Here is a 26803-nt window from a genome sequence, read left to right on the forward strand (position 1 = left end):
AACAAGATATTCTTCCTAGGTTTGCATGTAAGATATGTTTCCTTTTGCCCATAACAAAATTTTAAACCTGACAAATGGATCAGAATTGAAGCAACCTGCTCTATAGCTTGGATGTAACAAGTTGGCAAAAAATGAGGTGTGCTTTCAGGAGTGTGCAGACTTTTGTTTGCACTTGGCTTCTCTGAACTGGTGGAACACGGGATATGCAGAGGCAGGGGTTTAGTTTTGGACTCTTTTCTCCCCAGTCTGTCTCTAAAATGTGATGAGTGTGTTGAGGACACAAGTTTATGGCAATTAAAAGAGACCCTCAGCTGAAGAAGTTGATCTCCAACTCTTCTCAGATTCAAAGACCAACCAGATCTGGGGTTGCCAATCTGACCTTACTATTGATTAATTATTTCCTATTAATACATATAGTGCTATCACAGTACTCACTGTATTTTCAATCAGATTTTACCCATGATTCATGTGACAGCCCATCCACTGGTTGATGAGTGAATGAAATCCTAGAAGCCACCCTCGTTTTGTCCTCGTTTGGTATGGGTTTTTTGTGTGTTTGTTTTGGTTTGGTTTTGGTTTGTTTTTGTTGTTGTTGGTTTGTGGGTTGGTTCATTTTTTGTTTGTTTGTTTGGTTGTTTTATGACCAGCTCTGTACAGAGCACCCTGGCTGCTAATGCCAAGGGCTGTTGACATCCTTGGCCTCTATTCCCAGGCCACACTCACAGTCATCATTGAACTTCTCTTTGCTTCATTATACCCCTCTGGCAACTCTCAAAATACTTCCTGTCTCCTCATGAACAGCATTCAGCTTAATGACTGTTAGTAAAATGCCTTGAAATATTTTGCTGAGAAGCACACTTCAGAAAAGGGAGGTAGGTAAGGTTTCATTAGGAGCATACTAGTCACTTAATGGGCTCTGACATGTTAAAACCATTTCCAGGGGAATCTGGGGATTCTCTTTACTGGCACTGTGATGTGCTCTGGAAATTGTCACCTTTTCCAATGCATTGGGTAGTCAGTTGTTAAAACAGAAAGAAAAACAAAGGCAAATTTTTTGTTTGTTTTTTAGTTCATTTAGATAAAGATAGGGTTTTCTCCTTAGCCCCCCAAAAAAGACAGCTTTATAAGCATGGCTCTGAAGCAAATCTTTTAACTTTTACAATTAAGATGCAGGGAGTGGTGTCAATAGCACTACTATAAGGAAGTAAATTGAAACACAGAACAAAAGACACAAGTGAAATTAGACGTGCTTTATTTTAAATTCTTATTACACTATAGTTATAAGAAGTCTGGAACAGAAAGCAGGTTTATATGCAGGAGCAAAAACCAGATAATTTTATTAGAAGATGCAGGCTCTGGTGGGAGTGCTTAATTACTTAACAGAGATTCTCACCTTGCATTTGCAACACATTGCTCAGCTCCTTGTACCCCAGAGGACTTATACGGGAGACTTTGACTTGCGGAGTTTCTAATGTGGTCACATAAGCTGTACAAAATCAGTGTGTGCCCATGCCTGAAGTGAAAGCCCCCAAAAGTCTGCTGTTCCTGGATCCAGGGCTATTCATTGAGCATATGAGGTGGTATGAATCTTTGCTTTGTTCCATATACTTTAGCAAAACAGTAGCCTGTATTTCTCTCCTCCCAGGACTTTCTTATTTTTAACAGCTGGTCACAGGTTTTGCAAGAACCAACGTGTGGCAAGAAGAGGAGCAGAAAGTAAGTCACCTCCCTTGTTTTCTCACCAATAAAACCACAAAATGATACAACCATACACAGCATAATAAAGCCCCAGTGTTTAATGAGCATGAGGCTCCTTTTAACTTCTTTGGAAACTCAGTTAGCTCACCTGGGCTGTTAGTACGGGACATGTGCTTACACACTATAGCCAGCGGAGAGGAATTGCCACAGCTTGTGGCATGTGCATCCTTGCCTTATGGGAAAAGATCCTGAGAAGGATTTCAGGGGACGTGAGAAATCCATACACACACATACGCTCTGCTGCTCTAGCACGATGGGGTACATGGCTTAGGATGGAGCGGTATTCTGCACAGAAGACTAATGGGAACTACAGATTCAGGGTGACCTCTGAGCCAGAAGGTCCTCAGAGGAGCAATGCCTTGGGAGGCCCAGTTGCACCTCACAGAGGAATTTGCTGTGAGAAAGGCAGGATGCAGGCCCAGCTTGTTGAGTTTCTGACTCTCAGGTTACATCTTTATTCCTTTTCCAGCTGAGCTGTTGTCCCTGGGTATTCCTGGGGTTGCTCCTGTAAAATAACTTAATTGTGCAGTAGCTGTGTTTCCTGGGAACTTTCAGGCATGATTTAATCTAAATTCATCCCCAGGTGGCAGCTCCAGTGCAGGATATTCGCTAGGCTTGTGGGACTGGCAGGAGAAGACCCTCAAGTTGCCCCTTCTGCTTCTCTCTCCTTCACCCCATTGATCAGCTGGGAAAGCCTGGGCTGCTTTGAGGCAGTGAACCCTCCAACATACACACCTGTGGGAAACGAGGCTACAGGGCAGGTTCAGAAGAGAAGGAAGAAAAGGATGAAGCTGGACCACACCAAATTCATGAGATGTGACCAGGAAATGCAAGTTTGGTGTGATGAACTCTGAGCAAGGGCATGTAAAACTCTGGATTTTCATCGAGCAAAGGAGAAAAACAGTGCATCAACACTGTGGATGAGCACATGAAATACAGGAGTGAGTATGTGTAGGTGCCTGCACATGTGAAAGGGTTAGAAAAAAAAAAAGGCATAGGGAAGCAGCAAGAGGAAAAAAAGAACAGGGAATATTCTGGAGATAACACATCCTGAGAGATGCTTACAGCAAAGTGAGCTCTCCATGAACTGTAAAATTATAACACTGTGAGATGAAGTAGTCCATTTAGCTAGAAATACCTGTTTTTACTGCAGCCTGAATGATCTAACACAGGGTTGTGTAATTCAGTCTAAGAATTTATGACACTGGGCTTTTTTTTTTTTTCTTTTTCCTTTTCAGTGAAATATCAGACCTTAATTAAAACTAAAGTTCAGACTATGGTGAATGGAGCTTTTCAGATTCCCTTGCAGCACTAATGCAAAAGACCATAAATACAAGTGAACTATAGGAATAATATGGCCTAGAATTGCCTTTAACTACATGTATCTAATTTTAAATCATTCGCTATCCAGTTGCCTTTTCAAGTTCTCCCTAATCTTACCAATTACCTTTCTTTATCAAATTTTGTTCAGTACAAGGATGACCAAATTAATGATGAGTAGCTTTCCATAATTTTTTTTTTCCCCTCCCTAATGTGATATTTTGCAATATAGCTAAATGAGAAATGAAGGCAGGACCTTTGTTCATGGTTTCTGAATCTGGACATTCAGGTCACCATACACGTGCCTCAAAGCATCACAATTTAGGCTTGCAATCAGCTTTCGTAACCCTGGTACTTTTGGGATGCATTTTACTTCCCAGATCAAGGTAGAATTCATTGGGATTTGCCTGTAAGGAAGAAGAAAAGTAACAATATCAGGATCAGTCAGCCGATGCTCTCAACCTGACCCACAACTGGAGAAACTGAAGGTGGGCAGTATAACACACCTCAAATTTTTTATGTTTCACTCATTCTCATAAGTATCCTATAAATTATTCCCTCCATATTCTGTACCTCATAGAACTGACTCTGTCAAAGCCTTTTCTAGCCTTTCCTCCAGGCTAATTTTAATTTCTGAAATGAATCCATTTTCTTCTGTCTCCTGTCACTTCCTCCCACAATCACTTTCTGAATGACCTTCTATATAGCTAGCACATATTTGTTCTACTTTATAATTCCATTTTACGTGTTTATCATAGCCTGTAGCCTGTTGATGATTGCTTAAATGGTTAAGTAAGTGCTTGTTGTGAAATGTCTGGTGAATTCCCATGCAAACCTGATGCAGTGCTGATGAGGTGCTGAGGCCCTCCACCAGCTCCTATCCTGAACCACCCTGTCACAGTTACAACATCAGTAGATCTCCTCATTGGTCACTTCAAATGACTTCTTCATGTCCATACAAATAAGTCAAAGTGTTCTTGGGACTCCTACTGTTAGCAGTTACTCTTTTACGTCATGTATGACTCTTGATAACTCATACTATAAAGCAAACATATTCTGTGCTGCTCTTGATTTTTCAATTTCTGCTAAAATCAAGATTCACAGAGAGCCTCAAGTATTGGGTTTCTGTGTTTTCTTAGTGCTTTCACTATGTTCTGTGTGCAGATTTTGAAGGCTGATACTGATTGATTATGTTTGGGGGATGTCAGGATACAGCTTCTCCAAAGGAACCAAAGGAGAAGGTAGCATAGTGGAACTCTATTTATAAAACTGAATGTTCTTTTCCTCAGCATTAAGTAAGTCGATTATGAATTTAGCCAGTGTTCTCATCTCACATGGCTATGGTATTCTGCAAATAACTAAATAAACTGAGAGTAAAGTAAGCCTAAACTTTAGTCACTGTTTCAAATTATCATCTGGTAAGATTTGGTTCTCAGATGCCATGTCCTATGACAAGGTCAGAACAGAAGTGGCTGGCCAGGCTTAGCACAAGTTGCTACAAGAAACCTTAATTAGCTCTAAATGAGGTAACCTGGGATCCTCTCACCTGAATATTTGTTTCAGTGCAAGTCTGCCCCTGCTGAAATTAGATATTTTAGCTTCTTAAAGTTAGCTTAGGCTAGCACTGCATTTTGCATACACAGTCATAGGGACCCTGGGGCACGTACCCAGTTTTAGAAAAGGAAAAGTAGAGGAAGATCATATTTTCAGTGTGAGCATGTGCAGACCACTTCCAGCAAGTGTTTTACCTCTTTTTATCTTTGTTCTTAATGAGAGACTTGCTGTTCCCCTCAGCTGACCTGCCTGCTCCACGAAATGCCCACTCAAACAGTAGTATGAGAAAGCAATGACTTCAATTGCTACACAAGGTTAAATACCTTTTTAAATTTAGAGTTTACGGGAATGTTCTGCAAGGGATTCTCTGTATGGAAAGTGAAGAGGCTATTATACCAATTTGCTGAGCAGTAAAGTTTGGTCTACTTTCTTGAGTACTTGGGGGCCAGATTCTCTAAGGATGAAGGTTTCCAGACCACATCTTCACAGTGTCGCACTTAGAGAGGGTAGCACTACCATTGCTAATTTACAGGGCTATCATCTCTGCATGTATATATGTACTTATTTCTATATGTGTGTGTGCAGGGAGACAAAGGATGTGCTGGAAATCACAGCACAGTTTTTCCTGTTTCTGTACTGCCCTACTTCAAAACCAATTTGCTTCTCTCTACAAATGCTAATACTAGCTGAACTTTGACATCTAGAAATACTCAAAATGACTTACATGCTAGTGTGAATACATATTTGGTTAAAATCCTTTTAACACTATCCATCACTGCCAGGTTAATTCTCATTTGTCATACAAAGTCTATGCCCCATGTAGGAACTGCTGCTGCCAAAGGCTTTTCCATAAGTCATGCCCCTCCTGTCTGAGGCTAATAGCTAAATATCACCATATATATAGTCTTTATAAATGATCAAGACTGAAGACTTCAAGCCACTTCATTCCCGGAATAATGTTGCATCAGCTGGATCACACACAGCTCTTTTGTGGAGTCACCCAAGTGACACAGAAAAGCTACCCTAAAAATGCAGGGAGGTCAAAAGTCTCATCCCCACAAAGAATTGCAAATACACATCCCATATATGACAGTCCCTGATGGACAGGGAAGCAGTGGAAGAGTGGGGAAAGCCTAGAATGAGTTTAATTCTCTTTACAAATGGAGTAAAGCCACCCTAATCTGATTTTCCAGGAGAGAATTCAGTGATGAATGGTTCTGCGTAATATGCTGAGCCATCACCACACCACAGCCATTTATCACTTTGAATGCAAGGAGGCAAATGTGATTATTATTTAAATAAACTACAACTGCCCCCCTGCTCTGTCCTCTGTGTGTATAACCTGCAGCCTTCATTCATCTCATAGAAGTTCAATCTTAAAATGACTAAGCAGATCCGTTTCCATTTGAAATTATGGCAAGGGCACTACTGAAAAGGGGAAAACATGGTGACTTGAAGGAAAATTACATCTGTTCTATGAACCATTTTTCTCCCTAACTCCTGTGCCTTTGACGCACCTGGCAACTTCTGCATCCTTGAAGGCTGGAGCTGGCCCACAGCAGCTTTTGGATTGAGAAGGATGCAGAACAACAGGGGAGGCTGGCACAGCTGGGCAGCAACGAGGGCTATTGCTGCAACTTGTGTAACTCATGTGGACCGTGCTGAGTCGTGTTCAGCAGCATCTGTGACAAACCACGTGCACAAAGCAAGCACAGTATGATGCCCTTTCACAGTCATTTTTCTATCCAGCTCCACTTCAGAGACTGGTTTTGATCTTTTTATCCCTGGCCCAGGTGCAGTCAGGCTCAGACCTCCCTTATTGGCTGCAGATAATGCTGACAATTTACGCAGCTGCTGAAGCACAGGCTATTTTTCAAACTCCTTTTGCACACACCTGGGGACCATCAGTGCAGGTAATGATAGATAACATTGCTTTGGCTGCCCAAGACTAAGTAATGGCTGCAAAATTTTCCACGGATCTCAGTTATATATCATGGAACTGGCTAATACTGAGCTTATAACACTGAACTCAAATAGAAAGAGGGTTTAGGAAACAACTTGCTTAGTGTGTGGGTATCACTCAGCGTGAGATGCAACTCTGAGCACAATGAAGATGGCTGATGGACTTTCCTTTCCTGAGGCTTGGGTGCACCCTGTGTTGGAACCACCCCTCTGTACCAGGGCAGCCCTCTGCAGCGGTGCTGCTGGGACGACCTGTGCGCTCATAGACCTGCTGCAGCCATCCCAGCAGGCTCTGCTGCATCTGACATGTGTTTTGTATCTTGGCATAAGCTTGCAAAGATCATCTGAGGTATCTGGATGTCTTGTATAATTGTGATTAACACGAGTGGAGAAAAGCCCTTTTTTAAAAACAGCACAGGACTTGATTTGCACGTACTGAGCGAGTGTCAGTAAGCACTTCACGTGTAGGATAAATCTGTCTTTCTGTGATAGCGGCTCACAGGTGCTATTGTCAAGAGCTAAAAATAATGTAATACAGTGAAAAAGTAAACTCGGGCTGCATTAGCAACTACCCACAACCACTACCCCTTCCTCCAGCACTGGTACTGAACAGATTAAACACTGTCATAGTCTCTCTGCACAGACTCTCTGAACAGCCTGACTCCTGACTATTGAGACCTATAGGTCCCTTGTGCATTGAATTTTAAAGTAAGGAGAGAGTGTCTGAACTGAATCACTCACCACAGCATTAGTTAACTGTGTCCTGTGAGCTTTCTCCTGTGAGCAAGCAGGGGACAAACTCCCAGCTAGTTGTGCTGCTGTGTTTTCTTCTTCCCTACCTGAACTCCTTTTTCATCGTTCTCAGCACGCCGGGTCCCTCAAGGCGGAGTGTGACATTCTCCAGGGTTTGTTTCAGGGGATTGGTGAATTCCACAGTCACAGACATTTCTTTGCCAGCTACCATCTCACCTTGGGTCTGCAAGACAAGGAAAAGACAATGCTTCACAAGCTGATAATAATAAAATGCCCCATGGTGAAATCTGTGGAGTTAAACACACAGTACTTGCAAGGAAGGAGAGGAGGTGGAATGGAGCATGCAGCAAAATAGCATGAGGCAGAGAAAACTTAGCCAGAAAAGTATTGTTGGATGGGCCCATGAGTACCATTGCAAAGTTTTCTATCCATTGCAATTTTCCCTCAAGCCCCATGGCAGGTCAAGAGGCAGGCCCTAATTTCCATAGGAATAGTGGAAATCTGCATGCACAGTCCTGGAGCTGAGTGTCTAGCTGAGGGGGCCTCTCTCCCAGACTTTGCCCCCCGCTTCCAGGCTCCCTACCAGCACTGAAGTGGATGGCCTGCTCCAGACATAAGCTCTAGAAGAGAAAGGCAGGTCTTATTACCCTAAATCAGAAACACCAGGTTGCACTGCTTGCACACCTCAAAAGGGTTGTGTCCATCTTCGCCCTGCCTTGCAACCACCTCTTGTGCTCTGAAGGTTTTCTAACCTTGCACATGCAAAGATCTGAGAGCCAGTTGTCCTCCAAAAACCTTACATAGCAAAAAAGCAATACATTTTGCACTGAAAAATGTTAAACTGCAAGATTAATGAACAGGGATTGCATTGATTTCCATGTGTATTACAGTACACAGGTGAAAGGATCTGTCTGTTCCTTCACATCAGTGCTGGCAGTACAGCCACTGGAAAACACCAAGTGAATGTGTTTTTAAACAAATTCTACATGCTTGGGTACTTTTTCCTTTTTATTTTTTTATTTTTATTTTTTCCTCCTAGCTACACAATAGTTCTCACAGAATATAAAAGGCTCAGGCAAGGGTTTTCAGCTTACGAGTTGCAGATCCCAGCTGCTCCATGGACTACTTTAAAGGGCCTTGAGGAAGGTAAGTAAGAAAAACAAGTACCTTGTCAATAAATTTAAGGTGCTCTTCTGTGGTATGCAGCCCTACTGAAAATTTTTAGAGAGTAAGACAGTTGCAAAAGGCAGGAAAGCCTCTGATCTCAGGGACCACTCTGCACCAAATACAGATATATTGTCTGGAGTAAAGGACGAGATGCCCACAGCCAAGTTCTCAACAGCTTTTGGACACTTGAATTTACAAAAAGACACCAGTGGTATTTTCAGAATTCCTAGCCCACTTAGAGGTCTTATGTCCTCCTTATTCCAATTGTCCATTTAAGATCACTGTTACATGGGAGGATTCGAAATTATCCTGAACTTCTACACATGCAACTGAGACCATGATATGCATTATATTTGCTGAGCCTATTTTTGTAACCTAGTCTCAAGCTAAATTAGAATATGGTGTAATTTTGTCAACTGTTAGCTCTGACAGTCTCCTTAGACCAACAGAGTAAGATCAAAGGTGTACCCAAAGACATGAGGAGAAATAAGTTTTTTCATTATTTTCTCTTACATTAAGAACTCTAGTCTGCCGGTCACAGTCAGTGAAGAAATCTGACAAAAAAACTAGGGAGATAAACTTCCTCAAATTTCTTAAAAAGAAATAAAACAAAGTTTCCTATATAAATACATAGGTATATATACATACACTTAAAAAAAACCCCAGCTATTAAAATTTCAGCATATTTTTACACATCACAAAGAAGCACAGAAAAGACAAACTCAGTTTTACCAGAAAACATGGTTATTGAACAAGAACTTATCCTATATAATAAATATTCTTCCTTCATAACAGCAGGGAGGACAAAGTATTTTGAACCTGGAACTGCGGATGTTGTATAAGACATTCTGCTTTAAGTATTGAATGGAAAGAACTCTCTGCTTTTAAAATTTGGTTACTGAAGACAGGTATTTGTAGTAGAGTTTGTGTGTCTTGTTTGCCTCCTCTAGAATGCTCAGTAAATCAGAAATATTTTGTTTGAAAACACCAATAATCTGATTAGATCATCATGACATTTCTGCAAACCATTAAATTGAGTACATTTCTTTGCAGATTTCACTGTAGTTTTGATCTATGTTTTTTAGAAAGCATTTTCTGCAGAAGGCTGCAGGTACTACATAAAATATTATATGGAATCCTGAACATTCGTGCAAATAAATATACAGGGGGGAGAAAGGCCTATAAACTCGGATTTCTTTCAAGGTCCTGAATTTTAGAAAGCTACGTTCCTGTGTACATAAAGCTTCCTGAACAGATGTTCTGATTTTTTTTTTTTTTTTTTTTTTAGTATTAGGAAAAAAGCAGATCCAAATGACATCATTCAAAGCAGATGAAAGCTCAGCGCTTTTGAAAATGAGGCAATTTATTTGGATGCCCAGTTATGAATTGAGAACTCTCAATCTCAGCCCTGCCTTTGCCGTATGGCGTAGGGTCCTTGTCCTATCACAAACATTACACTTCTGCATTTTCATAGGTACCATGCCACCATCTGCAGAGATGCCTGAACTTGCAAGGAACTCCGCTGACAGAACATTGACAGAGTGGCAGCAAAGCACTGAAATCCTTCAAGTTGTCTCAAATTGGTGCTGCCCAATACAAGTTTGGAGAAACTTTCCACAACACCTGCAGGAGTTTTCCAAGAAAATTCAATAGCAGTGCCCTTCATTCTTCAGTAAGAGGCCTCTGTGCTGTCTTGCTTTAAGTATAATGGACTTCTGAAGTAGTTAAAGACTTGAGTGACTTGAGTGAGCCATTACTCTTACCCTTCAAGTTTCTCCAGCTTTCTCAGATCTTTTCCCCTCCTTCCTCCACTGAGATCACTTCAGCTCTCTACTACTGGAGATGCAGTCAGACTCAGACTTCAATGTAGGGATACTCAATACATTCTATAACACACCTATACACCCCCATACACTCAAGTGAGCCAGTGCTTTATAAGGGTCATGTTAGACTGAAGGTCTAAGGTGCACACACGCACATGTGCACCCCTCCATCCTAGAAGTCAATGTGACAGCCTTGTACAGAACAGCCTGCACATCATGATGGTCACTCCCCTCCACCACAGGCTTGAGCTACCTTGATCCGCAGGCTGGGAATTTCCAGGACTGTTGCCTTCTGCATAGCCAGAATCTTCCCCGTTTCATTGATCCGTGCCGTCACAAAGAAATGAAAGGAGGCTTGGTCCAGCAGGTCGCTCAGGTACTCACTTGATTTGATCATAACATCAAAAGCGTTCGCTGAGGAGAGAAACAGGAAAGAAAAAAGGCATCTGAAGCAATCTAATGGCTGATTGCTCCTCCCGTCATGGCCAGTGGTAGTTATACGAGTGCCTTGGAAAACAGGTGGCCCACAACCAAAGGATGGCTTTGATTTTTTTCACCCAAACTATCTTCATCTCTTTAACTCGACGTTTCCCCTCTTATCTTACCCTCTTTCCATTTAGGCTGTGAGCTCCCTGGGACAAGAGCTGGGTTTGTGCACAGCCTCTGCTCAGTGCCCATCTCACATGGGCCCATTTCACTGTTGAAGGTTTCCAGGTGCTACCACAAAATAAATGAGAAGGAAGACTGACAGTAAATATCTACCAGGCATGAAGGTCCAAACCAGCTTTTGAGTGTCGCCTTTGTAAATGTTTGCTCTTTCACTCTATTCCTGTGCTTTCTCTGACTCTCTTCTCAGCAGAGGAATGGCACCAGGGATGCCACCAGAGCAGCCACTGGGGGTTTTAAGCCCATGCACACTACCTGGGAGACCACCTGCTCTCAGGGACACGTCTGGATATCTGCCTTTGTTCTACACTAATCTTGCCTGCAAAATTTATCAAGAAGATCCTCCTGTCGCAGGCATGCCCTCCAGAGAGTTTTCACGTGCTCCCTGATGATAATTATTGGAAGGAACAAGTCCCCTTAGGCTAGATGGTTGAGATGCAGGGAATCATTAGTTTTAACCATATTGAGCGGCAATTCCCAGGCCAACAATGGCATCAGAATGTGATGCAGAGAAGCAGACCTGCTAACTAAGTGACCAAGCAAAATATATAGATCTGCAATTCTTGCCTCTGTAAACATTCATTATAAGACTAGTAAACATATCAAGATCTCCCATCTGTTACCTACAATTATTACTGTTATCCATTATTTCTATTGTATTTGTGACATACACTGTACACAGTGAGATAACTGAACTCAGCTGGGTAAATGACATTCACCCCTTTTCACTCTTTTCATCTACTCACATCAAAAAGAGTTCCTTTATTTAGTTTCAAAGCTATTCCCTTGGTGACCACCTGACCCGGATTTACCAGGCCAGTCTTAAATTTACTTGATGTTCTCCCGCTCCCTCCCTCTTTCTCACTCTATATCTTCTGTAAAAGAATTTCCCATAATGCCCCAAACTGTAAATTATAAATCAGGTAAGGTATTTCTCATCTGAGCAAAGTAAATAAATAGATAAATTTAAAAAAAAATAAATAAAAATGTTGCTATCTAAGAGAAATTTCCTTTTTAGTGCAAGGAAAGATGAACTATTCTGTTTAAATTTAATCACTACAGCTTAAAAAAAAATGAAAAAGAATAATAGGCTTCCATTTCCTTAGCATTGGCTATGCAGTTAAGTTGCCAGTACCACTTATTGCATCTGGGAAAGCCAAGGGAGACACAACTCCAAGCTGTCTTATAGGCTTTCAAAAAGGTAGAGAAAACTAAATATAACCAAGTAGATGCGAGAGCACCTTTGAAGGCACTGGAAGGTTTAAGCTGTTCAAATCCTCAAAGATGTTTTCAACCCACACAAATTCTTTAATCATTATTCTGAAAATCACGCATTTGCTTCCTGTTTGAAAACTTAGTTTCCTTCTTTCTTTCAGCAACACAGGCTGGAAGAATGCCTTTAACACATCATTATTATATTGTGATTTTTTGTTACCCCTCTCTCTTTCTCTCTACATATATATATATACATGTATATACCCTTATTGCCATGAACAAAGCCTATAAATCCTGCCTAAGTGCCCCAAAAGGTATCCACCCACCACACTTCTGACAGAGTATTCTCATGCAGTTGCAAATGATCCATTCACACTGCCCATCTGCTCAGACACCATTTCTGATTGCACATGTATTCCTTTCCAAGGCAAAGGCAAAAGAATTAAATGCTCAGGTTTGACATATCACCTTCAGAGATGGCCTAACTTGTGAAGGTTTTTCCTCCTATTACAGGACAAAGTGCTCCACAGAATGATAGCGGTAGCTCAGATACAAGCTAACTTCCACCTTGAAAGGTATTAATTTCTTAAAAAATGTCTCCTTGGCCAGAAGCAATGATGGGGACATACCTTTGGTGCACATTCAAAAAAAATCCATGTTCTCTTCTCTCAGGTGCCTCTCTCTAGTCTGTGTTCACTCACCGTCAGTCAATTCAGAGTTTCCAGCACAGTTTCAAGAAGCTTTTTACAAACCATCTACTTAACTTGGAAAAAAATGAATTATGAGGATCAGTGATGCTTAAACATAATCTATTTGTTTCATTTCTTGTGCGGAGGAGATAGATGAGCCTCAAAACACTGCAAAAGCTGTGTTTTAGGTAATAATACCTCACACAGACCTTTGATGCAAGAGCAGATGCAAGTCCTTGAATGAAGCACAAAACACAGCCAGAAAGCATAGCAGGAATTTTCACATTTCCTACAAGATGACTGAATTTGCTCCCATCAAAGGAGTGGCACAGAATTTAGACTGAGCAGTTGAAATTATTATTATTATCTTTTTTTTTTACCTAGCCAAGTCTCCAAAGCGTTTTGCAGTATTTCAGATAAAATATTTAGTAACCACTGCAAGCCAATGTAATACTCCACATGGTGTTTTGATAGGCTGTGTTGTAACAACCCAATGCAACCCTGAGTCAGCCCATTTCCAGAGCCCTTGCAAATGAGTCAGGGAGTTAGAAGGAAACAGCAAGCAGATGTCAGGGCTTTGTTATAGACCAGAGATAGAATTTTTATTAACCTTCACCTGTAGATGTAAGTGAACTCCTACTTGATGGAGATTGATCATCTCCAAATCAAAACATGCCATTTTAGATGATACTCAAAGGGGATGATTTGTTTTTCATAGCATGGTGGGAACCGTGATTCCATGGAGCTTTCTCACTGAGACAAAACCCACCTTCTTTGACAAGAGAGGTCTCACAGCATCTCTTGGGTTGGTATGAGATAGAAAAGACAGATGAGAAAGCTCAGAGGTCAGCCAGAGTGGCTGTGTTCCAGGACCAGATCAAGACCAGGAGGCCCATCCTTTGGCCTCCTGAAGTCCTGCTGCTCCCACTGTGTTTAGCAGAGATTGCTTTTGACTAGTAACAGCATCAAGAAGGCAAAATCATTGCTCCTGACTTTCTCAGTAGGAAACTCAAGCGGAGGATCCTCTGACTTAGTCTCCATAGGAGCACATTCTCATCACTTTTGCTGAGCTGAAGGCACTGACCCAAGAGCACAGGCCTGTCAGAAGAACAAGTGATTGGCAGTCACATTTTGCTGGAGAAGGCAGGGATCTACAACCAGACTGTTGGATAGTGCTTTAAAGTACAGCACATCCTCAACACTTGCTGACTGTTTTCCAAATGGGGCTGCCATGGCTGACAGAAAATAAATTGGTGATATCCAAAATAGAAAAGGAGAAAATGTCTCTTCCCTGCTTTGAGCATCGCAACATCCTGCCCTCAGACGCATTAGCTAGGCTGCCAAAAACTGCATTTCCCATGAGAAGAGGGAGGTAGGGTCTCCCCACAGCGGTCCAGAGGCCACTGAGAAAAGCAAATGTTGCATCTGTAAAAATGACTCACCTTTGAGGTGCCTGCCCAGCTGACAAATGTCCCTGCTCTATAGTGGTACATTCTAGTCACAGATCAACTTTTTAGATCACCGTAAATATAAAATCCTGAACCACCTAGTCCTCCAAATTCAGATATATGCTGGGACCTCTCAGAGCTTGTCAGCATATTTCAAGGAAGTCAATATATTCACCTTTTCGTCCCTGTAAATGACACCCTGGGGAACCAGAACTTTTCCTTCACTTTTTGAGATACTGCTAGGAGACTAAAGGTACAAAAAATGATACCTTGCAACTTAATACCTGCGCTCCTTTGCTTTCTTTTGTACTAAATAAAAAAAAAGTAACAGTTCCCGGACAAGCAGCTTGAGGTGAGAGAGCATTATGCAGGGTGCAACAACTTGAAGAAAACATCTTCAGCTCTAAATGACTGGTAGCAGGGCCAGAGTTAGGAGCAGAGACACCTGATATCCAACAGAGTATCCTACCCTTACCCACTAGAGGTGGTGACAATTAATGACACAGAGATAAAAAAAAAAGCTAGCAAGTTTGAAAACAACTATGCAAGTCTTACTTGAAGAGGGTGCCAGATTTGCACTGAAAGAATGTCTCTTGAATTCATTTTTTGTGACTCCTGTGTAAAACACTATGTTGCCTGAAAGGTATGCAGTAGCAGTGTAATGGTTGTGACTTTTGTTCCTGAAAGTTATAGTGACTTTGAAGTCACTGCCAATGACTGCCTTTTGCACTTGGAAGTCCATGTCAACATCTGTCTGCGGCTGATACACGATGTCTTGGGTAGTTTGCCTTTTAACGCCGTACATCACAGCAGTCTCAAGAGCCAGTCTCTCCTCCTTTGAGCCTAGACATGAATGAAAATCAAATTTAGAAGGTAAATGGCGGTACTGCATTAGCCCACCCACTGATCACAAGAGTACACCTTCCACAGTTTCTGGTAGCTGAAATTAACAGATGAAGACAGTGAACCTTCCTGTGGTAAAGTTAATATTAGCAGAACATCACAAATTCCAAATGAGCTGGTATTCAAGACGTCAGATAAATTGACCTAGCTTAATTGATATTAATAGAGCTACACTGATTTACTCTGTGCAAACATCTGGCCTGAGTAAGAAATGACTAAACAGCTGCATAGAAAGACTTGAATTGTTTTGAATACTTTCAGTTACTCCATGACTACTCTTTATTTTCACTACAGCTTATTCAGTACAGAGCATTTCTGAGTAGCAAAGTCTGTACTCTCACCAAGGCATCTGCAGTGTTTCTGGGATGAAGTTACAAGTAAAGAGTTCCAGAGGACACTGTGGCAGCCTTTTATGCAGCTGCCTCAGTGCCAGAGGTCTGTAAATCCACCATCCAAGATGTGACTAAGGTAAAACAATATTGGTAAGGTCCCATCCCATTACAGGTTACCTTCTTGGAACTTGTAGTCCTCAGTAATCTCCATCATTCCATCACCCCCAACTTCTTTGGTCACAATCAACTGCCCAACGTGGGTTGTGTCAATTTTTTCTATCACTTGGGTTCCATTTTTCTCCCTTCTTGAGTAAACAATGTCACTATTCACCTATAACATTAAATGAAAAGGGATTGACATACATGGAAACAAAGAAAGGAAGGGAAGTAAGCCTGTCTCCCCTCAAAACAATGACACGTTGATTTGAAGTTTGACTTGCATTGAAGTCCCATGCTTAAAATTAGCCACATGCTACAATAATGCCTAGAGGAATTTTACTATTCAAAGCTCCAGAACAACAGGCAATGTAAACTTGGATAGGCTACAGAGATACTGCTCGGACTTGGGGAGCATGATTACACATTTCTTGCACCAAAAGACTATAGACTATAGAGAGGGGAATGCTTCATAAATAAAACATCTTTATTTTCTTCTGTCCTAAGCTATATACAATTCAATTAGAGATAGATTTGCTCTACAGCTGCTGCCATTCTGGGCGCACCAGCTCTGATGGTGCCAGAGGTTAAAACTCGAGATCAGGACTTCTTGCTCATCATGGAGATATTTCCCTCTCAGTTCTGTCAGTCAAATTACCCATGTGAACTCTCCTTGACCCATTGCAGTCAAAATGGACATGGTGAGCAAAGACCTCTTGAAATCACTGCAACCATCTTGACTGAAATAAGCAAGGGAACCTTAAAATAAGCAGCTTTGCTGGCAAGCCTGAGAAGGAGGTAACAGCTAACAAGGAGTGAAGATGAGTAGCTAGAGAGAGTGACTCATTTGCCAGCATAGCTGGAATCTGGGATGGATAAATGACCACAGCCTGAAGTTTCAACTGAGTCAGAGTAGATTTTTCTACTTATTCATTGGTGAGCAGAAATTAGAGAAACCTCTGTCATTCATTATAGCCATATCACACCTACTAGCTGGCATATCAAAATATAATTATGAGATTTTTCTTTGACGTGGAGTATACGTGGAGTAACTTCTCAGTCCATAAATTACAGCGAAGTCCTATCTTCTGCCTCAACTATAGTCTTGATGATATCATTCAAAGCGCTAAAAGTTGTCAGGTACATACCTCGGCATAGACAAAAGGAGCATCAAATTGGAAACAAACATGACCATGTTTAATGGCTTGAACTGAGGCTGGGCCACACCTGTACATACCTGTGGGGAGAAGACAGATAAAGTGAGAGATTAAATTAGTTCAAAAACATGTTGAAACATCATATTGTCTCAAAGAAAAAGAATTATTGAGATTTGCTGAACTATTTTGAGAGTTTATGGGAACTCCTGGCCAAGAAATGAAAAAGTTAATTTCTGTTGCCAGACCACGAAACAACACAGACTGAAGTCTGAAACAGCCTAATGGTTCAGTACCTTAATGGTACAGTCCACTATAAGTCTCAAGGTGTTGAAATGCAGTTGAAGCTGGTTTTGCTTAAAGCAGATAATTTTTGGAGGGCTCAGTTACACCACAGGCTGAGAAAGATCTTACTGCAAATTTGCTAAGAACATCTTTTAAGAACAGGGAAGAAATAGCAGTGACTTTTCACTTTTTCTCTCCTGCCTACCACCTGCTCAGGAAGCTTAGTAAGGGCTGCAGAAACTGGCTGACATATAATGAAGAAGAATTACTTTGATCAGGCTCCTGTATAGGTTCTCTAAAATTTTAGAACCCATCTTTTGGGAACAGGGCTACATTTTTTCTGTACAAAGCAAGGCCCATCTCATACAGGATTTTGTGCACATGCATCATGAGCAGTGTTATAATAAGGACAGATTTGTTGTAGAGCTCAAAACAGATTAGGAGAAAGACCTGAGCATAATTATCTGGTGCAAGAAGTTGTCATCAGCCATATGGTGGCACTGGCTCAGCTCATTACCACAAAGAACCCAAGTATTGGAAAGAGAGTTAAGGAGGACTTTAAACAATATTACCATCACTGGTTTCTTGGGGTGTCCCATCAACAACCTGCCATCCTCCAAAACCAACAGGAAGATCAGGTCTGGTCATCCAAGCTTCATTCCAGCAATGATAGTTCCTTAGACAAGAGATGAGAGTGGAATGTTAAATTATTGGAAAGAAGAATACAGACCAAAACAAACCTGTGTATTTATGTCCTTCCATTACTTCAATAACAACATTTGCCAATTTAGGGGTGAAAAAATTGGCTTTTTAAAGAACAGATTTTTAGGTCTAGAAGTTTGGTATCTATCTGTTAAAACCTGAAGGCCACAATCTTTCTTTGTAGTTTCTTGACTGCAAGTTGAAAGAAGCTTTTTGATTCTTCTACTGTGTTCTGAATGCAAGTGTCCCTGAGAAAACTTTCCAGTGCTTGAAGATTGTTGGGGTATATGAAGAGCTACACAAACTAAAATCCCTTTCCACTTCAGTCTGCCTGCTAAAGCAAGCTTTGAATCTTCTTCATGCCACTGAAACTTGGTCTGCTTTATAACTATTCGGACAGAAGCTTTGGTGCCTCTTCTGAAGAGATTTCAGGATCAACTCCATAACGTACAGTGTGTAGCTTTCTTTGCATGGCTCAAAACAAACATGATTAGCTGGATTCCATGTTGATTGAGGAAAAGACCCTGCATAGACTTTTTAAGACTATCCTCATTGTGGATACCTTGTAAGGTCTTCCCAGTCTTGTCAGGCCAATGAGGGAGGTCAGAACTCCTAGAATGTACAACTTTCCGTAACACCCATCTAAAACCACTGTGGGCCAGGTCTTGCCTTTAGGGCCCAGGACAGTATATTGAAAGGTGAATTTTTGAGAGCGGTTCATTTGGGTGCTCAGGGTTGAAATGCCCTTACTTGATTGGATGCTCAGGAAAAGAAAAAAATAAACTCCTACAGCACCATCACAGTCTGCTCAGAATGTTTCAAAGGTGAGCAGAAAAGAAAGACAGATATTGTAACTTCCTGCAATGCCACCAGCACTCAAGGGAGAGCACAAGCAAGGCAAGGAAAGGAAAATCTAGGAAGAATGTCTTGCAGTAAAATCAGGAAAGTGTCTGAATTTCATTGCTGCAAAAATAAAATAAGAAAGGAGTAGAGAAAGGGGCATTTTTGCTTGCAAATTATACATATCCTACAGCAGGTATGAATAAGATTACATCTGTGTAGCTGCTGATACAGCCCCTAGTACATGCAATGATATTAGCAACAAAAATGGGGATTGTTAAACTCTGACCATTTCATTAATAATAGGTGAAAACCAGCCACGGAGCAGTCGGAAGGATCTGAGGCTTGTCTAACAAGACATTTCAAAGTGGAAATGAAAGCTTGGATCAGGGTAAAACTTGTCAGTTAGGAGAGTTAATGAAGCAGCACTACAGAAAAAGGAATTATTCAAGGAAAATGACGCACACTCAGAGAATTTTTGATGCTGCTGAGAGTAGTCAATGCTGAATCATGCTTGCAGAGCTTTGCTGAAGGCTACCAGAGAATGGGGACACACTTTGTGGTAGGTAGGTTTTGAAAACTGTTATGCCAACATGTGAGAGAGACAATCCCTGCCCTGAAACCTTCAGTGGTTCACTTTGAATCAAACTCAGATATGTCACTGCCTTTGTGTTCTATGAAAGAAGAACCTGAAGAGCAGGCAGGAGAGAAAGATGGTAAAACTGAGGGGGTATAACAGTGCAGAAAATGATAGTTCTGCTTCAATTCTGTAATTAGATAATGTAGCTTTTTCTATATTCATCCTAGGACATGGGACCTCTCTTACTGTTTTTTATTGATTTGGTGTTGGGCACAAAAGGATGGCAATTCTTTTAGATGTGCTGCCACACAAATAACAAATACATTTACAGATATTGAATATGAATGGACAGAAAGACATTGCTTATAAAGCACATGAGCATTAAGGAAAGGAGGATGAGGGGAACATTTTCCTCTCCAAAATGTAGCAGAAACATCTCTCTGATAGAGGTGAACACAACTGAGGATCTGGATTTCCAGCCATAATTTGTTAAAATGCTGCTATATTTCTTGTATTCTGCAGCAATCCTGAGACATTAAAGAAAGCAAGAATGGCTATACAAATCAATGTAGTGACCATTAAATATTTACAGGGATAATTACAAATAGGCTAAACAAAGCGATGGGGAAATTAATAAAAGATGACCAGGTGGGTCTTATGCCTGGAAGACAGTTTAAGCAGGGTACTTCTTATTACTTATGAGACAGGCGCATGCTGGAAACAGCCGCTGCCCTTTCATTAGTTAACAAGTGCAGGCAATGGTGTTGAGATTGGCACTGATAACATTATTGAGAAATTATAGGAAAAGTGAGCTGGAAGTGAACAGGAGAGAAGAAGTCTCAAAATGGTTTTCTCCATAGGCCTAGACATGGACAAAACCCCATGGGGCCAGGTGACTTCGAGTAAGTTTCTGCTGAGGTACAAACATTGGTCTGCTTGGACCTCACAGTAGAAGCGAGTCTTGATTCTCATCCAAGAGAAACATTCTTTAAGTGTCTTTATATCATCATTAAGAAAGACAATGAGAACAAACTAAGGGGACAGAGGCAGTACTGATGGGCCCAAATCTGGCCAGCTTTATAAAAATAACTTTTTGCAAAGTCTGTGTAATTTTGTATATGTGTTCTGTTGTTGTTGTTGTTGTTTCCTATCCTGAGGGAGAAGATGATCTTTAATAAAAATAAATAAATGTCAGACAACATTCAGAGGGAGCCCCACACTCCGCAATTGATTGGACTAAAAATCCTGGCTCCGAGTATCCCTGAAGTCTGAGAGTATTTAAAACCTGGAGACAGATCAGCTCCAGCAGTACAAGGCAATAGAAATGACATATTAATAAAGAAAAAGAGCTTTGATTCTGGTTTTCAGGAGATTATAAATAAAAGTGAGAAATACATTTTAAAAAATCGTTATAAACACCTTGAGTTTGTCCTCTTAAAAAAAAAAAAAAAGAGATATTAAAAATAAAATCAAGGTTAAGATACATGCCATTTAAAGTCAGCATGTGAGCTACCGTGGAGTGTTACAGAATAATGGAGAGAGAGGACAGAGAGGAGAAATGAAAAGAGGTGTGTAATGTATTATGTCATGCCTAAAGGGTTATGTGTACCATATACTAATAAAGGCACCAGGAGAATAAAAGGATAAACAAGGCAGTTCAAGAAATAATCAAGCCAAAGAAAAGCAAATATAGGGTGGCAGGATGAAATGCTGGCATGAAGTTGCATATGGATTTCAGCGTGGCAAGGGTGATTTTGGATGATCTGTCCCTGTCCCAAAAGAATGGAAAAAAACAGGACTGAATTGAGAAGTCTTGGGAAACAGCTGGTAAGAGAAGAAATAGGGAAGTAAATGGAGATGTCAACAGCAGGTGAGAGCTGTTTCATAGATCAGGTTAGGAGATGGCGAGAAGAGTTGAGACAGTGAAAAGTCTGAAGTGTGGCAATGATCCACTTCTGGGTGTATATTGACTGAAGAGTGAGGTGGCCAGTCCTAGGGTCTTGTTTTGCATCGTTACAGGCAGAGGAGGTTTCAGAAGAGTGATTGTTCCTTTACTGGTCGTTGAGCCATAGCAGATGCATGAGACGTACTGAGGTCCTGCTGTCACATAGATCAGATGCAGCTTAGCAAACTGGGAGATCCCAAGGATCCTAACAGGAGGGAACAAGACAAACAGCAAGCCCACAACCCTGAACTTCAGGAGAGTAAGCTTTGGCCTGTTTAAAGTCCTGCTTGGAAGAACCTCATGGAAGGCAGTTCTGGAAAGAAGATGGATCGTGGAGAGCTAGTTGTTTTTCAAGGATGACCTCCTCCAAGTTTGAGGACCAGCCTGATAGCCTTCTGAGTGGGCAAGGGGTGACTAGTGCCTGGGGGCTGGTTTCTCTTTTTTGACTTTAGCACCACCTTCCAGACATTGTCATAGACAAAACTTTGAAGTATAGACTAAATAAGTGGACAGTAAGGTGTATTGAAAATGGGCTGAACTGCTGGGACAAGAGGGTTGTGATCACTGGTGTGAACTCCAGCTGGAGCCTAGTCACTAGTTGTGTATCCCAGGTGTTGATACTGGGTCCAATAACATCTTCATTAATGACCTGGATGATGACACCTACCACACCCTCAGCAAGTTTGCTGATATGGAATACTGAAAGGAATAGCTTATACACTAGAGGCTGTACATGAGAGAGGTTGAGAGAGATGGGACTGTTCACCCTGGAGATGGGAAGGCTCAATAGGATCTTATCCACGTCCATAAATGTCAGGTTAGGGAGGGGTAGAGAAGAAGAGAGAGCCAGACTCTTCTCAGTGACACTCCATGACAAGGAATGAAGCAGTTGGCACAAATTGAAACACAGGAAATTCTGTCAGGAAACACTTTTTTACTGTGAGAGAGGCTGAGAACTGGCACAAGTTTCCAAGAGAGGCTATAAAGTGTCTGTCCTTGGAGATATTCAAAACTCAACTGGATACAACCCTGAGCAACCTGCTGTAGCTGACCCTGCTTTGAGCAGTGGGGTTGGATGACTTCCAGAGGTCACTTCCAGTCTTAGATATTCTGCGATGCTGTGATACAAGCTCTAGATGTAAACAAACATAATTGTTTTCCTTAGATTCCCTCTCAATAGCAGATTATAGAAATCACATAAAAGAGGTTACAGCAATCGGTTCAGTCATTTCCTCAACTACAGAATTACAGTTTCCATATAAAGACTTGCAGAAATTAAGTTGTTAATGAAACAGGCTGATGAGCATATTTAAGTTCCACTTAAACATGAGAAGAAACTTCTTCACAGTGAGGGTGCCAGAGCACTGGAACAGGCTGCCCAGGGAGGTTGTGGAGTTTTCTTCTCTGGAGACATTCAAAACCCACCTGGACACATTCCTGTGTAACCTCATCTGGGTGTTCCTGCTCCGGAAGGGGGATTGGACTAGATGATCTTTCAAGGTCCCTTCCAATCCCTGACATTCTGTGATTCTGTGATTCTATGCTGATGAGTTGAAGACATTATTGACACCAATCAGGTATATTAACACTGAATAGAACAAGTATCTGCTGAATATAAGAATATATACAGAGGTCACATTCACTGCTTCACTCTGAGGAGGAGAGACATGAGGCCAAATAATCCACGCATAATTTCTACTGAGCAGAGCATATAATCAATATATGCTACACATCTCCTGTCAGACAGGAGACAGTAAGAGTTCAAGGAAGAAATTAGAGCACTGTCTTCTCCAAAAGAATACATGGATTCCATTTCTTGTTCCTAAGGAGTTTTATTTTTATAAATTAGGTGATAGCACTCCAGTAACTTGTACAATACCTTGGCTTGTTTCTTTTTCAGATGAACTGGATTTATTTTGGAAAGTATCTATTTGCAACAGTGACTGCATGCACACTATGTAAACCCAGCCTACAATTACGGAAATCAGGCAGATGTAGGACAAGAAGGGTGCTTTTCCATAGGTATTGAGGTATCACTTTGAGCTGACACCAGAGTGATGGAAGTACTTATCCTACCCATTTCCATTTTTAGAGATAGCCTGGCCCTAGGGAGCACAAACCCATTCTAGTTCTCCTCCAGTGTGCTTAAATATGCACTATACTGAATGGCAACAGTAGTAGTGGGATCCTCTAGAGTATGTCTCCTTACATGACAAGCAGTTCATATCAGTTAGCCTACTAACAATCCTTTCATTCTGTTTTACATAAGCTAGCAGTGTTCTTTAATACACAGAGAAATAAATAAACCACCAGCATTACTGTCATGTTTTTTCTACTTACATAGTTGACACATTAAAGACATTCACCAGGAGAACTCACCAGATGGAGTCTTTTGTAAGTTTGGTGTCCAATTTCCCTTCGTCATCCAGAAAGAAGTCCAAACGTAAATTGGCATTGTTATCATGGGCAGAAGTATAGTTGGTGATGAGTCTTGCAGGTATACCCAAGCACCTCAGAACTGTGGAAAAGAGAAAATTGTTATAAGAAGGACGAATACGAAGAATGTGCTCATGGATGACAGGATGAGTAGAGAGAAACTATTAATAACTAGAATAAAATTGAAAATCTCAGTCAAATCAACCCAAATAATTCCTCCCATCTGCCTTTATATAGAATATGTTAAATATTTTATTTGGTCCCAAAATGATGAAGATTCAAGATATGTAATGGTACAATGGTTGTAGCCTAAGCAGATGATTACCAACAATTTTAGAATAGTCTTGCATGGTGAACATACTGTAGCTTTTCAGGGCAAATCGGGGTGCAATGGGTCTACTGCATAAACAAATGTGGTATAAACAAAAATCAGTTTGAACTTGCAAGAAATGCAAAATATTTTAAGTATCCTAGTATCAGTAACCCAAGAGAAATATGAGAGCCTGTTAAAAAGAAAATTAATAGAAAGTGTCTCCTTTTGGTTGATTTGGAGTTTTCCTGTTTAACCTCTGCCATCAGAAGAGTTCTGGAGAACACAAAGAATAAAGCAGAAAATTATTGCTAGCAAGGGGAAAATCTGCATCATTTGCAAGTGAAATGTCAGAGTTAGAGAGTCCGAACAAAATGCATTACATAATTTGTATTGATTGCTAAGTAATAGTATTTTGGAGTCAACAGTACCTTCCCATAAAGGACCTTAAAATGAGGATAAAAACAAAAACAAAACCAAACAACCAAACCAAACAAAACAACAAACAAACAAACAAAACCAAAACCCACCACCCTATCCCTAAATCTCTGACCGTCATGGTGCAACACTGATGGCTCTTCTTCCCATTTGATGACAGGTAAATTTGGGATATTTGGAAGTGCTATGACTATGTCTGAAGTCCAGTAGTGTGCCATTAGGCTTCTGTGTTTGTGGTGCACACTGACTGATAAATAGGCATGGACTGTGTCCCCGAGGGAGAAGTGGGGCTCCAGGGTGACACATAATCTCAGCTTCTCCAGATGAAATATTTTGTTTCCCAGCCAGAAAAAGCTTTCTGATTTAGGAGCCAAAATAGTTCTGCAGAAAACAGAGGGGTGTTTTTGGAAAGGGACAAGATTTTTATTGAAAATCCTATTTAAAAATAGTTTTGATGCTGCAGTGTTGAATGGCCCTTGCTGCTATTGTTGGGTTTTATATATTCATTAGTGTCACTACTGTGACTCCCAATAAAGTGTAACACTGCACATTCATTTCAAGTTTCTGGATGACAAATTACCTGGATGCATCCAATATCATATGTACCTATTGATTAAACTTAATTCAAGTGCCCTCCCAGACTTCCAGCACATGAGCCATCAGGGCTCATTGAAAATAATTTGTCTGACAATTTCAAGATTAATGACCATTTTTCAGAATGTTTTAGCATTTTTAATGGATGACTATCCAGAGTGTACAATACAGTAACCTTGGAAAGCTGGACTGGTCACAATGAGAAAACTCTGGCAGCTGAGAAAGACTCAAAATCAGCTCAGAACAACCCTTTTAGTTGCACATGGCTGTTTGGACCTTTGCTGTCCCTTCTGTGCAGAGGTCAGCAGCTGGACGTGTCAGTGACTATGTATCAGATCAGCCTCTGGACAACATTTTCATTTCATAATGCTCAACAAACTTCATACTTCAGCAGTCCTTGCAACAGTACAAAGTGCCAGGTCTCTGACTTGACTAACTTAGTCAGCAAACTGAGTCTAGTTTTGCCCCAGATAAATACGCCTCTCCGTTTAACATGTCAGGCCCTGGGCCTCTGCTGCATCGTCCCAGTTTCACAGTGGCCTGCAGGCAAAATACTGCGTAGTGGTGATTTGAGGCCATTGCGGGGAGAAGGTGGGAGAACTGGTGTGTGTGTCTGTCATCTAGAGAAATCCAGATGAGCCAAGGGGTGGAAGCCAATGTCAGGAACTGCATCCATAGGAAACATTTGCAAGAGGCTTTTCAAACCCATTGTGTTGTACGGAATTTGAGGAGCATCAAGTACAGACTATGTGACCTCAAGTGGTGAAGGAAATAGACTTCTCTCAGGTTCTTTGCATATGGGTGATTGATGATTATCCCATTGCAGCAGGAATAAAATGAATCATTTCATGTGTCGAAGGACAGAGTCCCTGCCAGTGCCTACCCACATAAAAACAGGAACCTCTCCAGACATATGAAAGAGAAGCAGAGAAACCTGAAAATGCATCCCCTGCCCCAGATGTGAGAAGTGCGTGCCAGCAGAAGGCTAGGTGGCCAGAAGACAGCTTTATTTCTAAGGTCCTTACTGCTTTGAATAGCTTCTGAAGCACCTGAGGTAACCAAAATGAGTTATGAAATTCAGTCATCCAGATTGGAGGAAAATTATGTACAAAATGAAACATCCACATACAGAATAGGCAAAAAAATAAAGTGAAAACACAGAGATGTCCAGGGCTGCCTGAGGGCGAAGAACCAGTCTTGTAACTTGTCATTAATTATTCAATTGCCATGTTTGCTGCAGAAGATGGGTGATTAATATCTCTCATTTTTTATAAAAGTATAATGCAAAGATAAGTATAATACTGTTCCTTGAGAGAGCAATATGTGACAGTTTTGAGAGAGATGAAAAAGGGAAAAGTTTCACAGGGAGTTTTTCTGTAATTTCCTTTTAATGTCTTAAATAAAAGGACCAAAGCTTAGACCTTTATCTGTGGCTGAAAAGTTCTTGATGCAAAGTAGGCTCCAAGCCTGCAGAAATGCCCATTATGTCCCCCTGGTCCTAAACTGGTCTGGTCCCCATGAGTTTGATAATTAAATACACATGTTGTAATTGTCTCTAAGAAAAAGCATCTTGGCTTAAGACACTTTTAGTTTCTGTTTATCTTCTTTTATTGGCCAGTGCCGTAAGCCTAAGAACTGCTCGACTGTCTCTACGTTGGAAACAACGCTTATGTCTAATGTCTGGTCCCTGTTATCTGTACAATGTACATTTTTTAAAATCCCAAAGTCTTTCTTGACTCCTAATATGGTGCAGTGTGTTCCAGTGTATTAGTA

At 41.0% G+C, this 26803-nt stretch overlaps 1 protein-coding gene across 1 annotated transcript in view; it reads right to left on the minus strand.

The window, feature by feature from the left end:
• Positions 1–1269: 1269 nt before the first annotated feature.
• The window catches only part of F13A1 (coagulation factor XIII A chain), a 60933-nt gene continuing 35399 nt past the window's right edge, over positions 1270–26803 (minus strand). Inside the window, exons 8-15 of the mRNA XM_080339094.1 lie at positions 23632–23770; positions 17758–17861; positions 16895–16983; positions 15768–15921; positions 14911–15198; positions 10591–10751; positions 7434–7570; positions 1270–3485 (exon numbers count right to left, since the gene is read on the minus strand). Of these exons, the coding sequence (XP_080195220.1) occupies positions 3341–3485; positions 7434–7570; positions 10591–10751; positions 14911–15198; positions 15768–15921; positions 16895–16983; positions 17758–17861; positions 23632–23770 (1217 nt within the window). The 3' untranslated portion in view covers positions 1270–3340. The remainder of the gene's footprint in view (positions 3486–7433; positions 7571–10590; positions 10752–14910; positions 15199–15767; positions 15922–16894; positions 16984–17757; positions 17862–23631; positions 23771–26803) is intronic.

The sequence above is a fragment of the Nesoenas mayeri genome (genome assembly GCF_963082525.1).
Source record: "Nesoenas mayeri genome assembly, chromosome: 2".
NCBI lineage: Eukaryota > Metazoa > Chordata > Aves > Columbiformes > Columbidae > Nesoenas > Nesoenas mayeri.